The sequence below is a fragment of the Bolinopsis microptera genome, chromosome 7, assembly GCF_026151205.1.
Source record: "Bolinopsis microptera isolate Bmic1 chromosome 7, MBARI_Bmic_1.0, whole genome shotgun sequence".
Classification (NCBI taxonomy): domain Eukaryota; kingdom Metazoa; phylum Ctenophora; class Tentaculata; order Lobata; family Bolinopsidae; genus Bolinopsis; species Bolinopsis microptera.
The window spans coordinates 1,320,119-1,335,974 of record NC_087078.1 but is presented as its reverse complement, the minus strand read 5'-3'; the positions used below and the strand labels follow the sequence as shown (position 1 = coordinate 1,335,974).

The following is a 15,856-nucleotide window of genomic DNA, read 5'->3' as shown; positions in this document are numbered from 1 at the left end:
GAACAATTAAATACAGGCTACAATTGACTGGCAAAGCGTCTATCCCTGAATATGTATATATGTATCACGACAATCTATCGTAAAACAGGGGTTCTAGAAAACCCACTTTCCGATGCTCCTGAAACCTGAATTTTTTTTTGCAGTCGATTTGGTCAACGTCTAGACGCCCTGAAAAATTTCAGATCTCTAACTCAATTTTAACATGGTTTTTAAGGCACCTGAATATGGCGATTTTGGGTTTTTTACCGAATTTCGTATAACAGTGCTGGCGAGTATTTTATGCAAATTTCTTAAAAATCTCAACATAACTATTTTTTATTCCTGTCATCTTTGACATCAAATTGGAATGTTTTGAACTAAAAATAAATCTGCTGAACGACTTCCGATGAGTCTTAATGCCTGAAAAACTCCTGCCGGAGGCGGCGGCCTTCGGCCGCCGCCTCCCGCCGGAGTGCACGCTTCGCGTGCACGAAAGAGGCTTGTAACGTGTACCAAAGGGGGTATAATAGTAAAGGGGGTTTAATAGTAAAGGGGGTATAATAGTAAATGGGGTATAATAGTAAATGGGGTACATAGTATACCCACAATAAATGCAACGGTCGTGCTTGCCAGCACTGTGATATGTGTTTCGATAATTAGTGGATGAATTTATTTGGTAAGGACTGAGGAGTATAAGTAAGATACCTATATCAATGCAAAATATAATATTGTTATACAATTTAAATCTTTTATCACCCAAAAAATTAAAATAATTATTTCAGTCAGTTGCTGATCTGTACTGATTAACCCTTAAAGAGAACAGTTTAAAAACGTTGAAAGTCCTATATAAAACTGATGCTAAATATAAGGTCAAATAAAAGTACGAGTAAAAGAGTCCATTTTAAAATTATCTCCACAAATCATTTCGTTAGGTAGACTGTTCATCTTTCTGGTTAGACTTGGTTGAGCTTGCAGAACATGAACATTGCGAGATCGTAGTAGTGGGATTCATCTTGTGGTAGCTTGAGCACGTTCTTCCAGTATTCCCAATGTTCAGCACTATCTATGTGATATCCCATCACATTTGACTTGTCCACCAGCTTTTCTGCTACATCCTTCAACAGCTGAAGATTATTAGTCTTGAGTTTGTGGACAAAATTTTCAAACAATTAACTTAGTTGATTTCAATTACGTTTTTAGAGTTAGCCTGTCGTAAGCATATTTTCAAGTCATTGCATTTTCTATTGCATGCACTCACATAATCGACTATTCGAGTATCATATAAACTTAGGCTCTACGTAACAACGCTAATGCCTAATCTTTCTCATAAACTGAAAGAACATCTATTTGATTGAAGTCCTCTCCAAAATTCGAGTATAAAGAAGTTTTTACCTCAACATCCGATAGATCAAAATTAATGCCGTCAAATCTCACAGATCTGTGCCACGCTACTGGTGCATTGTCTCTAGCTGCGGAGTACGATGCGTCGTACGAGGCTTCGTAGCCCCCGGCGTCGTAACTTGCGTCGTAACTTGCGTCGTAACCACCACGCTTCTTTCTTGTGTGTGTATCTGGTGAAGTTAATTCCGTTATTGGTTTTATCTTTTTATAATTGGGCGATTCCGCGTGAAAGTATATTTGACGGATGATACAAGGAGGTGTTCTCAGAATTGTAAACTTTGTCCCCCAAATCGGATCAAAACTAGCAAAATTGTTAGGTGCGTGCGTAAATTCACCTCGATAAGTTATACTGTTCGAAGAAGACTCTCCTTCTCCGAAGAAGGCCTTGTTTTGTAAACAGAGACTGTCCGGAGAAGGCCTAGTTCACACAGAGGTCAGACACATGTCAAATGGTAAACGAATTTATCGGGAAATATTTGTTTTGATAAATTGATAAGTGCTTCCTTGAAACCAGATATATATATGTATTTTTTTTAATTTTTATGTATATATATTATAGTGGACGCTCTAGAATTTAAACCTGAAATAAGTAAAGGCAAAGCAGATAGGGAAAAGGCCATGGAAGCTAGAGAGGGGTTCTACCAGACCCAATTGAAAACCCTTGAGCGTTATGGGGGTATGAACACCCTCGATAGTAACCACATCCTTTTTAAATCCGCTGGAGCTTAGTGTTTAGTTTATTTATTTTATTTAACATGATCTTAGCCTATAAACCCGTGTTTAGTTTACAATATTTCTATCAGAGACTATATATTCATCACTATTTTAATATTTTTACTGCTTGATTCAGAGAAATCCAGCTTTTTCCGAGAAACTAATCTTAAATAGATTAGATAAAATGTACTCAGCCATTCTTTTTCTTTGATTATTACTCAGTATTTTTTAGTTTTGTACCGTTTTGAGTCACATAGTTTTGTACGTCTTCCTAAGACTTGTTTTCCTTTCCTATAATTTATAGTTTGTAAGTTATTTTAAAGATTTGTGTATATAGTCCGAGACGAAACGGAATCTCGTTAGCTTTTCGTGTTAAAAGCGATTTCTCGACGGTTATCACCTCTCTAGATGATTCTTAAAACATTTGGACTTCATGGCAAGGTTGAAATACATGCAATGAGGGCGTTTTCGGCCACACCCTTTTTCAGGGTTTCGCGGTCACTCGAATTATTGTATTTCAGCCCAGGAAGGTCTTAAAGACTATTCCGATACACCAAAATGTGCCTAATAGCCACATTTATATACAACTTATGAAGCAACATATACCTTAAAATGCTTTGTTTCGGAAATATGGCCGAAAAACGGTTTTTGGCTTGACGCAGTTCATAATTTCCGTGATTTTTGGCATTTCCGCCTAGGAAGGTCGTAGAGACTATTCTGATACACCAAAATGTGCCTAATAGCCACATTTATATACAACTTATGAAGCAACATATACCCTAAAAGGCTTATTTTCGGAAATGTGGCTGAAAAACGGATTTTTGTCGAGCAAACAATGACAATATTCACATATGGGCTATTGGACTGTTAACTAGAAAGGTCTTAAAGACTCATGAGCAACACAGCATTTGTCACAAGATGTAAGATTACTCACTTTGTGTCCAGAAACACCTACAAAAATTGGAGAATGATCTACTTTATTGGGCATCTCTTTTAATGGGCCAGGCCAGCAGCATATTTGTGTCTTACGAAATGGCAATTTTTCAAAATTACGGTTTCTTTAGTAAAGGTCAATGGGTCAGTTGCAAACAGCAAATTGTTCGCAATTGCCGACTTATGCACATCATATACTCAAAAACGCTCACTTTAGGAGTCATTAGTAAATAACTAATACATGATTTGTGAAAACTCCAACAATTTTTCCTTGGTACCAATTTAAATAAAATGTGTGACGTGCCAGACCAAAATTCAACTTCAAACTTTTTATTTATTCATGCCATGAAACCATGATATATGTTCCATGAATACCGGACCTAAAATAAATCGGCACTGGATCCGGGCCAGATTGAAGCTTGACCACTGACCAGTATAAGTACCCCACTTTATAATCATAATTGACTTCACTGCCTCGACCAATATTGGTCTGTAATCCCTGGATTGAGATCTGTTGGCTGCAGTTTAATTTAGCTCATTTACCATAATAGTAATTTGAGGACACGTTACTTCGTAACAATATGTATCCTACTATATCACTTGCTACCCACTTCCGTCCTAACTGTAAAAACTCATGTATTGACAATATCCTCACATCAGAGATAGATCATGTACTTCTCTCCGGTGTATTGAATGATAGGATTGGTGACCATGCCTTTATATTCACCTTCACGTCAATTCCTACCGAAAACAGTACTGAAAAACTTAAACATGTTCGCTACTATGATTATTCAAGTTCCAAACTCACTAATTTTGTTAATGAACTCGAGGTGAAGGTGAATGACTTGACTCCCTCGGTAAACTTCAATGAGTTCTTGGACTGCTTCAATGAAACACTTGATAAACACTGTAAGCTTGATGTACCAAAAGTTACCAAAAGGACTCCCAAACTCAACCCGTGGATTACCGATGGAATCATTGTCTCAGTTGAAAGAAAACATGAACTCTGTAGAGACTGGTCAAGCACTGTAACAAATAGAAACCCTGAGGGTAATGTACTGCTCTATAAAGTCTTCAGTGACTACCGAAGAATGCTTAAAAGTATTATCAAGGTCGCCAAACGATCGTACTACTGCAATGAAATCCATAAAAATATAGAAAACAGCAAAAAAACGTGGCAGATAATCAATGAGCTCAGGGGCAAGAAAAAGAAGCAAACTAAGCCTCCCTTTATCATAAACAACGAACGAATCATGAATCGTAGAGTCATAGCCAATGGATTCAACTCTTACTTTGTTTCTATTGCCCCTAAGCTCAATGAAACACTTAGTAGCAGTGAGGCCTCTGGTTTACCAATTCTCCCTATAAAAACATTCTATGATTTCCTTGGAAAGACTAATGAAAAATCGATTATGTTAGAAGACTGTACACCTTATGAGATAACGGAAATAATAAAAGGATTTGAAAATGGAAAAGCAAGTGATATTCCTGTTAGTGTAATCAAAAGATCATCTCACGTAATTACACCGATCCTTAGTCGATACATCAACATCTTAATGTCTAATGGCACGTTCCCCGACGTTCTAAAGACTGGTAGAATAACTCCTGTATTTAAGAAGGGAAACCCTGAAGAGATAGAAAACTACCGCCCAATCTCTACTCTCTCTATATTTGGTAAAATCTTTGAAAAGATCATTTACTCAAGAATATATTCGTTTGCTAGCTCACAGGGTATAATATCTAAAACACAATTTGGCTTCAGGCAGTCACACTCTACTTCACATGCAGTTAATCACTCAGTAAACCTTATAACTGAATCTCTAAAACTTAAGCATCATGTCTTAGGCATATTCATAGACCTTAGCAAAGCTTTTGATACAATAGATCATGGTACATTACTTGTCAAATTACAGGGCTATGGGATACGTGGGGTGGCAAATGATCTTATAAAAAGTTACTTAACAAATAGATCACAATATACTGAAGTTGTTGGTGAGAAATCTGACGCCTTGAAAATACAGTTTGGAGTCCCTCAGGGTTCGATTCTTGGACCTCTCTTATTTCTCCTATATATTAATGATATCGCCAACAGCTCCAGTTTGGGATCATTTGTCACCTTCGCTGATGACACCAATATATTTGTGACTGGGAAATCTAAAAAGGAGGCATATATGCGTGGTAATTCTCTTTTAGCTAGTTTATATTCCTACATGCGAGCAAACAAACTCCATGTCAACTTGTCTAAATGCTGTTTCATTCACTTTAAACCAGCATCGTCCTCCCAGACTGACAATAATTCTGAATATACTCTAACCATTGATAACTTTCCAATAAAACAAGTTGCATCTGCTAAGTTTCTGGGAGTCGTCATCGATGAAAAGCTAACCTGGGAAGAACATATAAAATCACTTAGGCGTTCTCTCAGCCATGCAACATCAACTCTCTGCCGCCTACGCTGCTCCCTCCCAGATTTCTTACACCGCCAGTTGTATTACACTCTATTTGAATCACACCTCTCCTATTGTATCACGGTTTGGGGTGGGGCAGCCAAAACTCGTATAAGTTCTGTATTCAAAGCACAAAAATATTGTCTCAGGGTACTGTTTGGCGACAGGGAGGCATACCTAGATAAATTTAAGACCTGTGCTCGTGCTCGACCGTTTGGCAACCAAAATCTGAACAAAAAATTTTTCTTGAAAGAGCACACGAAACCTTTGTTCAAGGAACACGGAATACTTGCCGTCCAAAACCTGTACACTTACCATTGTTTCCTTGAGCTCTATAAAATCATGAAATTCCATGCTCCGATTTCCCTCCATGAAAATTTCACCTGCTCAAGTAGGAAACCCACCCTTATACTAAGCCAAGCAGACCCCCCTGACAACTTCAATAGCAGAACGACTCGTATTTGGAACGTAATTGTGCCTAAGCTTGGTATACGTGACTACTGTCTAAGTGTGGCCTGCCTGAAGTCTAGGATGAAGCAATCACTGCTCGTCAACCAGCATAACCATGCTGATCTTGATTGGACAAACAAAGATTTCGAATGCTCTAATCTAAATTTTGACATTAAGTCTACCCTAGGGTCCACACATCCAAAATGATTATCTTGAAATTGAAAATTAGCTGGGTGTGCATTTTCCTTTGTCTTACTAACGTGTGTGAGCGCAGTGTAGTGAGAAAGTGTTTTTAACAGATTTATTATTAGACTTAGGATTATGATTTTTAATATATTACATTGATATAAGATTTATTTTTGATAGGTACTTAATAAAGTTGATGAATTTCCCTCCCTATTAAAATTTTAAACCCATTTAGTGAAAATTGATAAACGAAGATCTAGATATTGATACATATTATTACCAACATTGCTTATATTCTGCCTTGTAAACAAAGAGCAAATCTTCTTAATGCCTTCTTCCTGTCCTAAAACTAAAACTTCATCCTATTAAAGTAAAGGCCAGTTGTTACCACAAGCTATTATACCGTCCCTCTCAAAAACATGCCTCAGCCTCCATCAAAAACAATTTTAGTTTTCAGTCCTTCTAGTTTCCAAAAATCTACCGAGCTAGTGTTCTGGTGTGCACAAAAGCCCCTAAGCCCGTGCATTCCTTGCCCCGCTAGCTGCCAGTCCTTGACAAACTTCCAATAGCAAAGATCAACTAGTCATTTACAAATTGAGCACTATACAATTTTAATTGTTTTAAATATTTGACTTTGTAAAATGAGCTAAAACATTGATTTATTAGTTTCATTGATTTATTAGTTTCATTGAGTAATACCGCAGTGGTTTGGTTCGAATAGATTTTCCCATCGTATGATAATGTGTGTCATTCCCTCGTTTTTTAATCAAGTGGTTACTGGCTAGCTCTTTTTTATTACAGCTGCCTCGAGATCTTATCTAGGGCACTAATACATTAGTACAAGAACATTAGAACTGTAATTCTAGAACTTCAGATTAAGATTACTTGGCCGAATGGCAGGGTTCGAGATTCGACTCTAAAACGCTCAGTTTAGGAGTGATTAGTAGATAACTACTGCATGATATGCGAAAACTCCAACTAGACAAGGATCATGCTTAATCAAAGTGTTCCTCGAATTGAACTTAAGTCTTGTAACCTACTGGAGTTTGGGCCACTGAATTGATCTAGGTAAACTATAGGTAAAAATATAATATTAATCATAAGCTAAAATGTACTAATCTTTGTATTCTAAATGGGGAAAAGAAGAAACATTGTCAGTCAGTCGAGAAAATTGTCAGTCAGGCTATATATATATATATATGAATACGAACTGATATTAATTTTAGAATGTCGGGAAATTCATTAAGATTTTTATTCTTTGGTTTTTTAATTGTGCTACGAATCCGAGTTTGAGTTGATAACCCCGAATTTCCTGTTTGACTCTCAAAGAAAGGAACCAAGGCTTACGTTATTCTTTTTGGCTCTGAGATCCAACTTTAAGATCGGACTTCGGAGATCCTCGCGTCGGAGATCATGTAAGTGTAACATCAGTACATGACATCAGACTTTTTTGCTTGATATTGGACCTATAAATCTAATTATATATTCGAAACAGCACGAGATGTAACCAAGGTTAATTTAGATAAGATATACCAGCTTTAGGGGTTACAAGACCCCACGAAAGGCAGGCAGAGCATCCTAAATCCTCATGCTATCCTCACGTTGACCATCTAGGTCCAAACTCCAGCCTCTCATTAAAAAACAGCTATTAGGCCCGAGATCCGTCCCTTGTCCCGTAGTGTCCCGTAAGTAAGAGATCGTTCAGATTTTTGTCATTTAGACCCCCTCCCCGCTCTAAAATCCACTTTACCCAAAGCTGGAAAAATGTCACATGTGAAACCTAAATAGCTAAATCAGCATCTCGAGACCTTCTATTATAAAAACCCCGTGATCCTACTATAAGATTATAACTTATAAGGCATAAAGGCATTGCATGCCGAAATTACGATTCACTTCAACTGGTGATGTGAGCCTGGTATGTTACCTGAATGCCCTCAGTCAAATCTCGAACCCTGCTAATGCTATTCTGCCAAGTAACCTTAATCTGAAGTTCTAGAATTACAGTTCTAATCTTCTAATGTTCTAGTATTTGTGCCCATGCCCCAGATAAGATCTCGAGGCAGCTCACAGCTGTAATAACAGAAGAAATAGCCAGTCACCACTTGATTATAAAACGAGGGAATGACATTGACAGTTGACACACATTATCAAACGATGGGAAAATCTATGCGACTGAAAAAAAGAATATGGGGTCATTCTGAAGTGGGAACCAGACCACTGCGGTATTATAAGAAATTAGCTAAATTAAATTGCGGCCAACAAATCTCAATCCAGGGATTACAGACCAACATTGGTCGAAGCAGCGAAATCAATCATAATTAAAAAGTGGGGTACTGGTCAGCGGTCAAGCAGCAATCTGATCCGGATCCAGTGCCGATTTATTTTAGGTCTGGTATTCTTGGTACATATATTAAAGTCACTATTGTGACGGTACATTAGAACTAGACAGAAACAAAGTGTGAAGGGCCTGAACGGAACCCCTCGGTTTCAATTCCTTGTTTAACACTGCCGTACAGCAGGGACATTCTCCGGGTTCTCCAAGGATGGGCACATAACTCATTATGGTTTCATGGCATGAATAAATAAAAAGTTTGAAGTTGAATTTTGGTCTGGCACGTCACACATTTTATTTAAATTGGTACCAAGGAAAAATTGTTGGAGTTTTCACAAATCATGTATTAGTTATTTACTAATGACTCCTAAAGTGAGCGTTTTTGAGTATATGATGTGCATAAGTCGGCAATTGCGAACAATTTGCTGTTTGCAACTGACCCATTGACCTTTACTAAAGAAACCGTAATTTTGAAAAATTGCCATTTCGTAAGACACAAATATGCTGCTGGCCTGGCCCATTAAAAGAGATGCCCAATAAAGTAGATCATTCTCCAATTTTTGTAGGTGTTTCTGGACACAAAGTGAGTAATCTTACATCTTGTGACAAATGCTGTGTTGCTCATGAGTCTTTAAGACCTTTCTAGTTAACAGTCCAATAGCCCATTTGTGAATATTGTCATTGTTTGCTCGACAAAAATCCGTTTTTCAGCCACATTTCCGAAAATAAGCCTTTTAGGGTATATGTTGCTTCATAAGTTGTATATAAATGTGGCTATTAGGCACATTTTGGTGTATCAGAATAGTCTCTACGACCTTCCTAGGCGGAAATGCCAAAAATCACGGAAATTATGAACTGCGTCAAGCCAAAAACCGTTTTTCGGCCATATTTCCGAAACAAAGCATTTTAAGGTATATGTTGCTTCATAAGTTGTATATAAATGTGGCTATTAGGCACATTTTGGTGTATCGGAATAGTCTTTAAGACCTTCCTGGGCTGAAATACAATAATTCGAGTGACCGCGAAACCCTGAAAAAGGGTGTGGCCGAAAACGCCCTCATTGCATTTATTTCAACCTTGCCATGAAGTCCAAATGTTTTAAGAATCATCTAGAGAGGTGATAACCGTTGAGAAATCGCTTTTAACACGAAAAGCTAACGAGATAGCCTTTTAGAACGGTTGGGATCCGACTAATATTCCAGTTGCTTTTAGAACAATTTTATCTCAGATAACGATGTTTAATAAAATGATGCAAAGAACTATTTCGAAGATCTAATCAACACCGACTTTTAATGTGTAGGAGTACAGCAACGAAATATATATATATATATATCCACGCAGCCTAGCGGGCGGAAATTTATATCGCCCGCGCCCGCGCGGCGATATAATATATGTCCTCGAGGGCGCACAGCCCGAGGACGACATATCCCCGTATAGCCCGGAGGGCCCGTTGGGCCCGAGTGCTATACGGAATTCCGCCCGCGAGGCGAGTAGGATATGTATTATATCCACTGACATACAATGGACTAAAGTATACCGTACCAGTGTCAGCATCAACATTGCTGTCATTTAAAAATGGTAATGCGTAAGGTAGGTGTTTTAAATATTTTTCTTGATTCTTTACTTAGTTTTGTTGCTTACCTACGGTTGTGGAGTCGGTCGAATTCGCTGAAGTCAAATCTGAAACGAGTTCTGCGTTAGATTAAATAAATGATAAGATTAAGATTTCATTCAAATTAATTCGTGAGCGTATAATTTGTTTGCTGTGCGACTGGCTTAAAACTACAAGTAACACAAAAAATCCTGCCTGACGATCACCGATTTTTCGTGGTTATTCATATTGTTTTGACTCACATTGGTTTGTAAGACTATCCTTTCCAGAGGTTATACCAGGGTATCTTATTTTGAAAGCGATGAGGTTTAGATGGTTAAGGATCCCGTTATTCTCGATATCTGATAAATATGTACAGCATGAACAAGCATGAACAACAATATTCGGAATTTATTTATCAGTAAAAATTGATTACGAGGCGTGAACGGTAAAGTGTAAACCATCATTTTAATTGCAATGCACGATTTTCTTGTTCGGGGAGATGGTCTAAAACCTGTGACACAAGAACAGAGATCAGATTCAGGGTCCAACAGTCTCTCAATCATCTTGTACTCCCCCATAGCATTTTCCCAAGCCTCTGCCATGTGCAGTGCGTGAGCCACCTTTTCCAGGACGCTGTATTTCGGTATACCCCACCAGGTTCTATTCATGTTTCTCATCACCTAAAAAAAGGGTCATTTTAAATTTAAGTGCACTTCAAGGAGGGGTGTAGATTGAATGTAGGACGCATACTTTGATAAGGATTGCAATTCGCAACTTAATGAGATAACTTCACGATTTGTGAATTACGAAGCAAGAAAATTTTTCCAAGCCTGAAAAAGTCATTTGTCGAGGGAAAAACATCAAGATTTGCATCCGTCATTCCGTCCCATAGAAATATGAAAAGAATTACAAGGTTTTAGAACTACCATAATATTATTTTCCTTCTTGTACAAAGCCACTTACCAAGTCGAAACTCTTTAGAGCCTTAGTCTTAAAAGCGTCATCATATCCGATCAGGGGTGCGTTGGGGAGAACTCGTTCAGCACTCCTAACATCCAAGTTCACTGAAACAGGTTAAAGAATAAAGAAGTTGAGATCGCCAACATTTAAACATTTTCATAGCGTAGAAAATGCCGTAAATTGATTAAATTTTCCGACAATTTGAAACAATATTGACAATTTTAAACATTACTAGTGCTGCTTCTTTAAACTTTTAAACATAAAACAACCAACATGTCGAAGGTTTTTCAACATTTTGTCGTCGAACAGTGGTATAAAAAATGACTAAAATATAAAATTGACAAGTTCCTAATACAACAAGAATGATTTATTACCGGTTGGGATACCGTTCTCTTCAGTTGCGTTGGGTTTGAAATAATATCGGATATCCTCCACGGTGAGAGAATGGATGCTGTGTGTTACCATGGGAGCAAAGTTGGGACTTAACCCTGCTTCCGACATGATACGTGGGCACTGGTCCAGTGTTGGAGCTGAAATGTTGAAAAATTCTAAGTTTATGGAAGACAAATAACTGTTTTGACGGAATACGTAGCTATTATCTACTATGATTATTATACGATAATCCGTATGATGTAGTTGTACCGACATTAACATTTCAAAATGAATTACCTGCTGCGACAGCTCCAAGAAAGAAAACTACCAAAACAACCAACATTTCTGCAAAGTACCGCAATTAACAACTTTATTTTTGTATTTGTAAAAAAATTTTCCCTATTCTTGCCGAAGGCAAAAAGATCGTAGGGAATAAGTATTCGGGTTTGGATATATGACTATGAGGTGGCCCGTTAATTAATAACAGTGAACTTCCTCCTTCGCAAAGTTATTTTCCACAATTTTCTGGATTCATTTATTGTTGGTGCGCAGCGCTACATTGGTCAAATAAATCGTCAATTTTTACCATGCACGAATCCCACTCATTTATAAAAAACATAGTATGTAAATATGGTGCAATTTTTCCAGTCACACTTTTCACTCAAAAGAATTAATGGTACAACTACAAGTACATCGTAGGAAAAATTGATCGTGCGTGGTTTAACCGCGGCGAAATTTTTGTTAAATCATGGGCTTCGGTTCAATTCGCTTTGAAATGATGCTTTCCAGGTTTATCTCTATGCAGTAACACGACAATCGGTATTACAGCTGAATATATTCGTCAGGCCAAGCTATTCCTACTGATCATTTTTGCAATCTTACTATATATAAAACGATACGATGTGTATATTATATTTTAAACTTCACGAAATCCCCCCAGCAACGGGGACAAATCAACCAAATATGACCCTCTGGTGAGGCCAATTTCAGCTCGCAAATGGAGTTAAAACATTGCAATTTTTAGCAGGGTTGTAAAAAAGGATAGCAATAGAAGATAGCATTCTTAGAATTTTGATTTAGGCTTTAAACCTTATTGATATTTTTCGATACGGTAAATTAAAAATTATCGTTTAAGGAATCCGAATCTTATTATATCTTTACTTATAATCCAGAGAATTATCTTTGTACGTACACTGTACACTGTACACTGTACGACCGCCCACGTGCAAATTAGGTAAACAAATCCGATGACATTAAACGTTGGCATGGTACATACATAACATTTTAATGTCGCTCGTGCAGAATTAGCGCGTGCATTATTGAATTCTAAGACGCGCTATAGCTAAAACTCTGCTAAAACTCTTCCCGGCCCCGTGCACCGACCACCGTTTGACAATCTGTATTTTCGTTTCAACGCCATTTTGTAAGTGTAATCTTGACAAACGTTACGTGTGACATTTTATCAAACCTTCAATATTTCCATCTCCGAACTTCATAAACTTTCCTATCTATTACATCGATAGTATTAGTAATACATCGCAGTTTACTAGGTGACATCTTCAACTGTACTCACCTACAACTCTTCTTCCAAAACCGTATCGTTATTTTTTAATTTTGTTGTTCTTATATCAATTTTACCCTTTCAATCTTCCTTCTTGCTTTTCACATGGAAAATTTACCGGATGAATTAATGGACATAGACACCGACCAACATACCATTGACAATGAACGAGAACGGGAGAGAGTGCGTAGCCGTGATCGTCGTAACCAGGTAAGGAATTCTGCACAGCGAGATGCCCGACAAGAGTCTGAACGTTTAAGAATTCGTGAAATGCGTGACCGCGAGAATTCTGCCGAGAGAAATACTTGTATCACGTGGTGACCCCCACTGTCGCTTCACTATAGTGACGATACAGGGGGAGCCGCGCACTTCGTGCGCGGCGGGTCATACAACGTATGACAAAGAAATACAAGATTAGAGACTGAGCGGGAGAGGTTTCGTGTTGGACTCGACCACGGGACCCCTGAACAGACATCACAATTCACACCGACTGAATAATAACCTACTCCGTAATAATTCAAATAACGCTAATCGTAGATCACATTCAGCTGGTACAGGATTTACAAGTAGGTATAACTATAATTATAACCTCAGTCCACCACAACCATTTACAATATATCTGAGCGACAAAATATGTCCTCATTGTTCTGCACAATTATTCGAATCTGAACTTAAACTGAAGTCGGCCTGCTGTGGCAAGGGGGACACCCGCTTACCTGAAAGTTGCCAGCTAGATTCATTTCCATCACCTTTATTTGAATTGTTTGCAAGTCAACACCCTGGATCGTCCAACTTTTGGGAATACATAAGACGTTTTGATTCAGCCTTTTCCTTTGCGTCATTTGGAGCAGAATGAAGCACACCGCCTGGCCGTGGTCCTTACTGTTATAGAATTCATGGCCAAACTTACCATAGAACTGGCATTTTGCACAATGAACCCGGCACAACTCCCAGCTTTGCACAAATTTACATACTGGAAGGTAGCGGACAACTCCAAGCCCGGCTAAACAATAATTCTGACTGTAATGCTAATATAATGTCCCTGATACAAACAACTTTGACTAACCTTCCAAATCCTTACATACAGTATTACAAGAATGTCCATCAATATGAACAATAGGAAATACAATACGCTATAGATAATATTAATAGTACACAACCACGCTCAATTAGCATGATTTTAAACGATAATACAACACTCCAGACGATAAAATAACACTCCATCATATGAAGACGACGTAGCTGCAGTATTTTTTGGGGACTCTGATGGCATGCCCGGGAGACGAGAAATTTGTGTTTATCCGACTTCTTCTGATGCACTAAGTAAATTGCCAGGCCCTATTTATGCATTCCAGAGCCAGAACACTTTTTTATCTCAAAATGCAAACTTATCTTCAGATTACATGCATAATATTGATTTACCTAATTTGCCTTTAGAGAATTATCTTTGTACGTACACTGTACAATGTACGACCGCCCACGTGCAAATTAGGTAAAAAGCAAAAGGTTGCAAAGTAACCATGGTAACGAGGGTTGTTACTCGCACGAGCACGTGCAAAGATTGTTTAAACGGCATTTATTATCGGTTTTGTTGATATTACGTTATGTTTAGTGCGAGCAACATTTTAATTGGCTGTATCTTCGATTGTGTAGGATATTTTTTGACTCGATTAAAACTTATTAACAAAAATACTATTAGCTTCCTCCCTGGCCTGAGTGGGTTGAGAGGTTGTTATGATTGTTACTAACGTTGTTACCTATCTTAGCATGGAGCTTTAGCTGACTCTATCACAAAGGTGAGAGTACATCTATTTCATTGGTGACTGAAGTAAACTACGATCTACGCAGCAGAAGAGTAAAGAGTGGAGACGGCTATGGAAGAAGAGAACCGGGAGATCAAGAAGAATGCTGGCAATGTTCAGGAGCGGATCAAGGAGAATAAAGCGAAGTGGGAGGAGATGAACAAGGAACATGAGGCAAGACATAGAACAGTACGTTCAGGCATGTGAAGAGTGTGGTCTGAACAAACACGTCAACAGTGTCCAAGACGAGTATACCCGGAAGGGGTAAAGATTTCAGAGAACATAGATATGGGTCAAACTTGAATTTCCTGAAATTTTTATAAAACTTTATCGATTACAGAGGGTGTGGCACACCACTCCCTCTTTTTCTCTTTTGTCGTCATAAAGTGAAAACGTTAGGAACTCCAAAATTTCCAGACACATGTGGTTTGATAATTGAAGTGCTTTCCCAAAATTTCAAGTTGGGTGTTTATAACTAGACCGAGTTATGACCATTTTAAAATCTGGCGGATACATGATCTCGCACTTAATTTGTGATTTCTTCACTCAATCAAATTATCAAAATTTCCAAAAAACTTCTAAACAGTTTATTAAACAAATATTCAGAATAAAACAATTAATATTATTGTGTCTGTCCAAATTTTAAAATTGTCTATGAAGTAATGTAGTAAGATATCTTTGGATTTTAAAGTTATAAACTGCGTTGGCCTTCGTGTATAAGTGGTAGAGGAAAATTCTTTACTGAGTTCTGAAAAAATATAAATATTTATGTATATATATCTGTTGCAATTTTACTGACACTACGGTTTCAACTTTAAGACTTTCCGCAACAACCGTGAGAGATATACTTTTGAATATTTTTTTGCTGGGTCGAATGCTTTTATGGCCTTTACGTTAGTAAAAATAAATACAAAATTGGCCAAGTAATAAATAATTTAGGTCCCGAAAAATGGACCCCCAGGTGGTGTAAAAATCACAAATTAAGTAAATAACATTGTATAATGTCTTAATGTCTCTTGACACCACTTTAGACTTAGAAAAACATGGGTTCCTGCTATGAAAAAAAAATGGACAGGAAGAGACGGAAAAAAGAGGGACAGAGGGACAGAGGGACAGAGGGACAGA

The 15,856-nt window shown here is 37.8% G+C and overlaps 1 protein-coding gene across 1 annotated transcript; it reads right to left on the bottom strand.

Moving 5' to 3' along the window:
• Positions 1 to 689: 689 nt before the first annotated feature.
• LOC134817811 (uncharacterized) lies at positions 690 to 11,751 on the bottom strand. The gene is made up of 8 exons (XM_063827145.1): positions 11,666 to 11,751; positions 11,371 to 11,526; positions 11,000 to 11,100; positions 10,548 to 10,716; positions 10,297 to 10,395; positions 10,084 to 10,122; positions 1,372 to 1,550; positions 690 to 1,103 (listed from the first exon to the last, which is right to left on the bottom strand). The coding sequence occupies exons 1-8, from the start codon at positions 11,709 to 11,711 to the stop codon at positions 933 to 935; spliced, it is 960 nt and encodes a 319-aa protein (XP_063683215.1). The 5' UTR covers positions 11,712 to 11,751; the 3' UTR covers positions 690 to 932.
• Between the last annotated feature and the right edge of the window lie 4,105 nt (positions 11,752 to 15,856).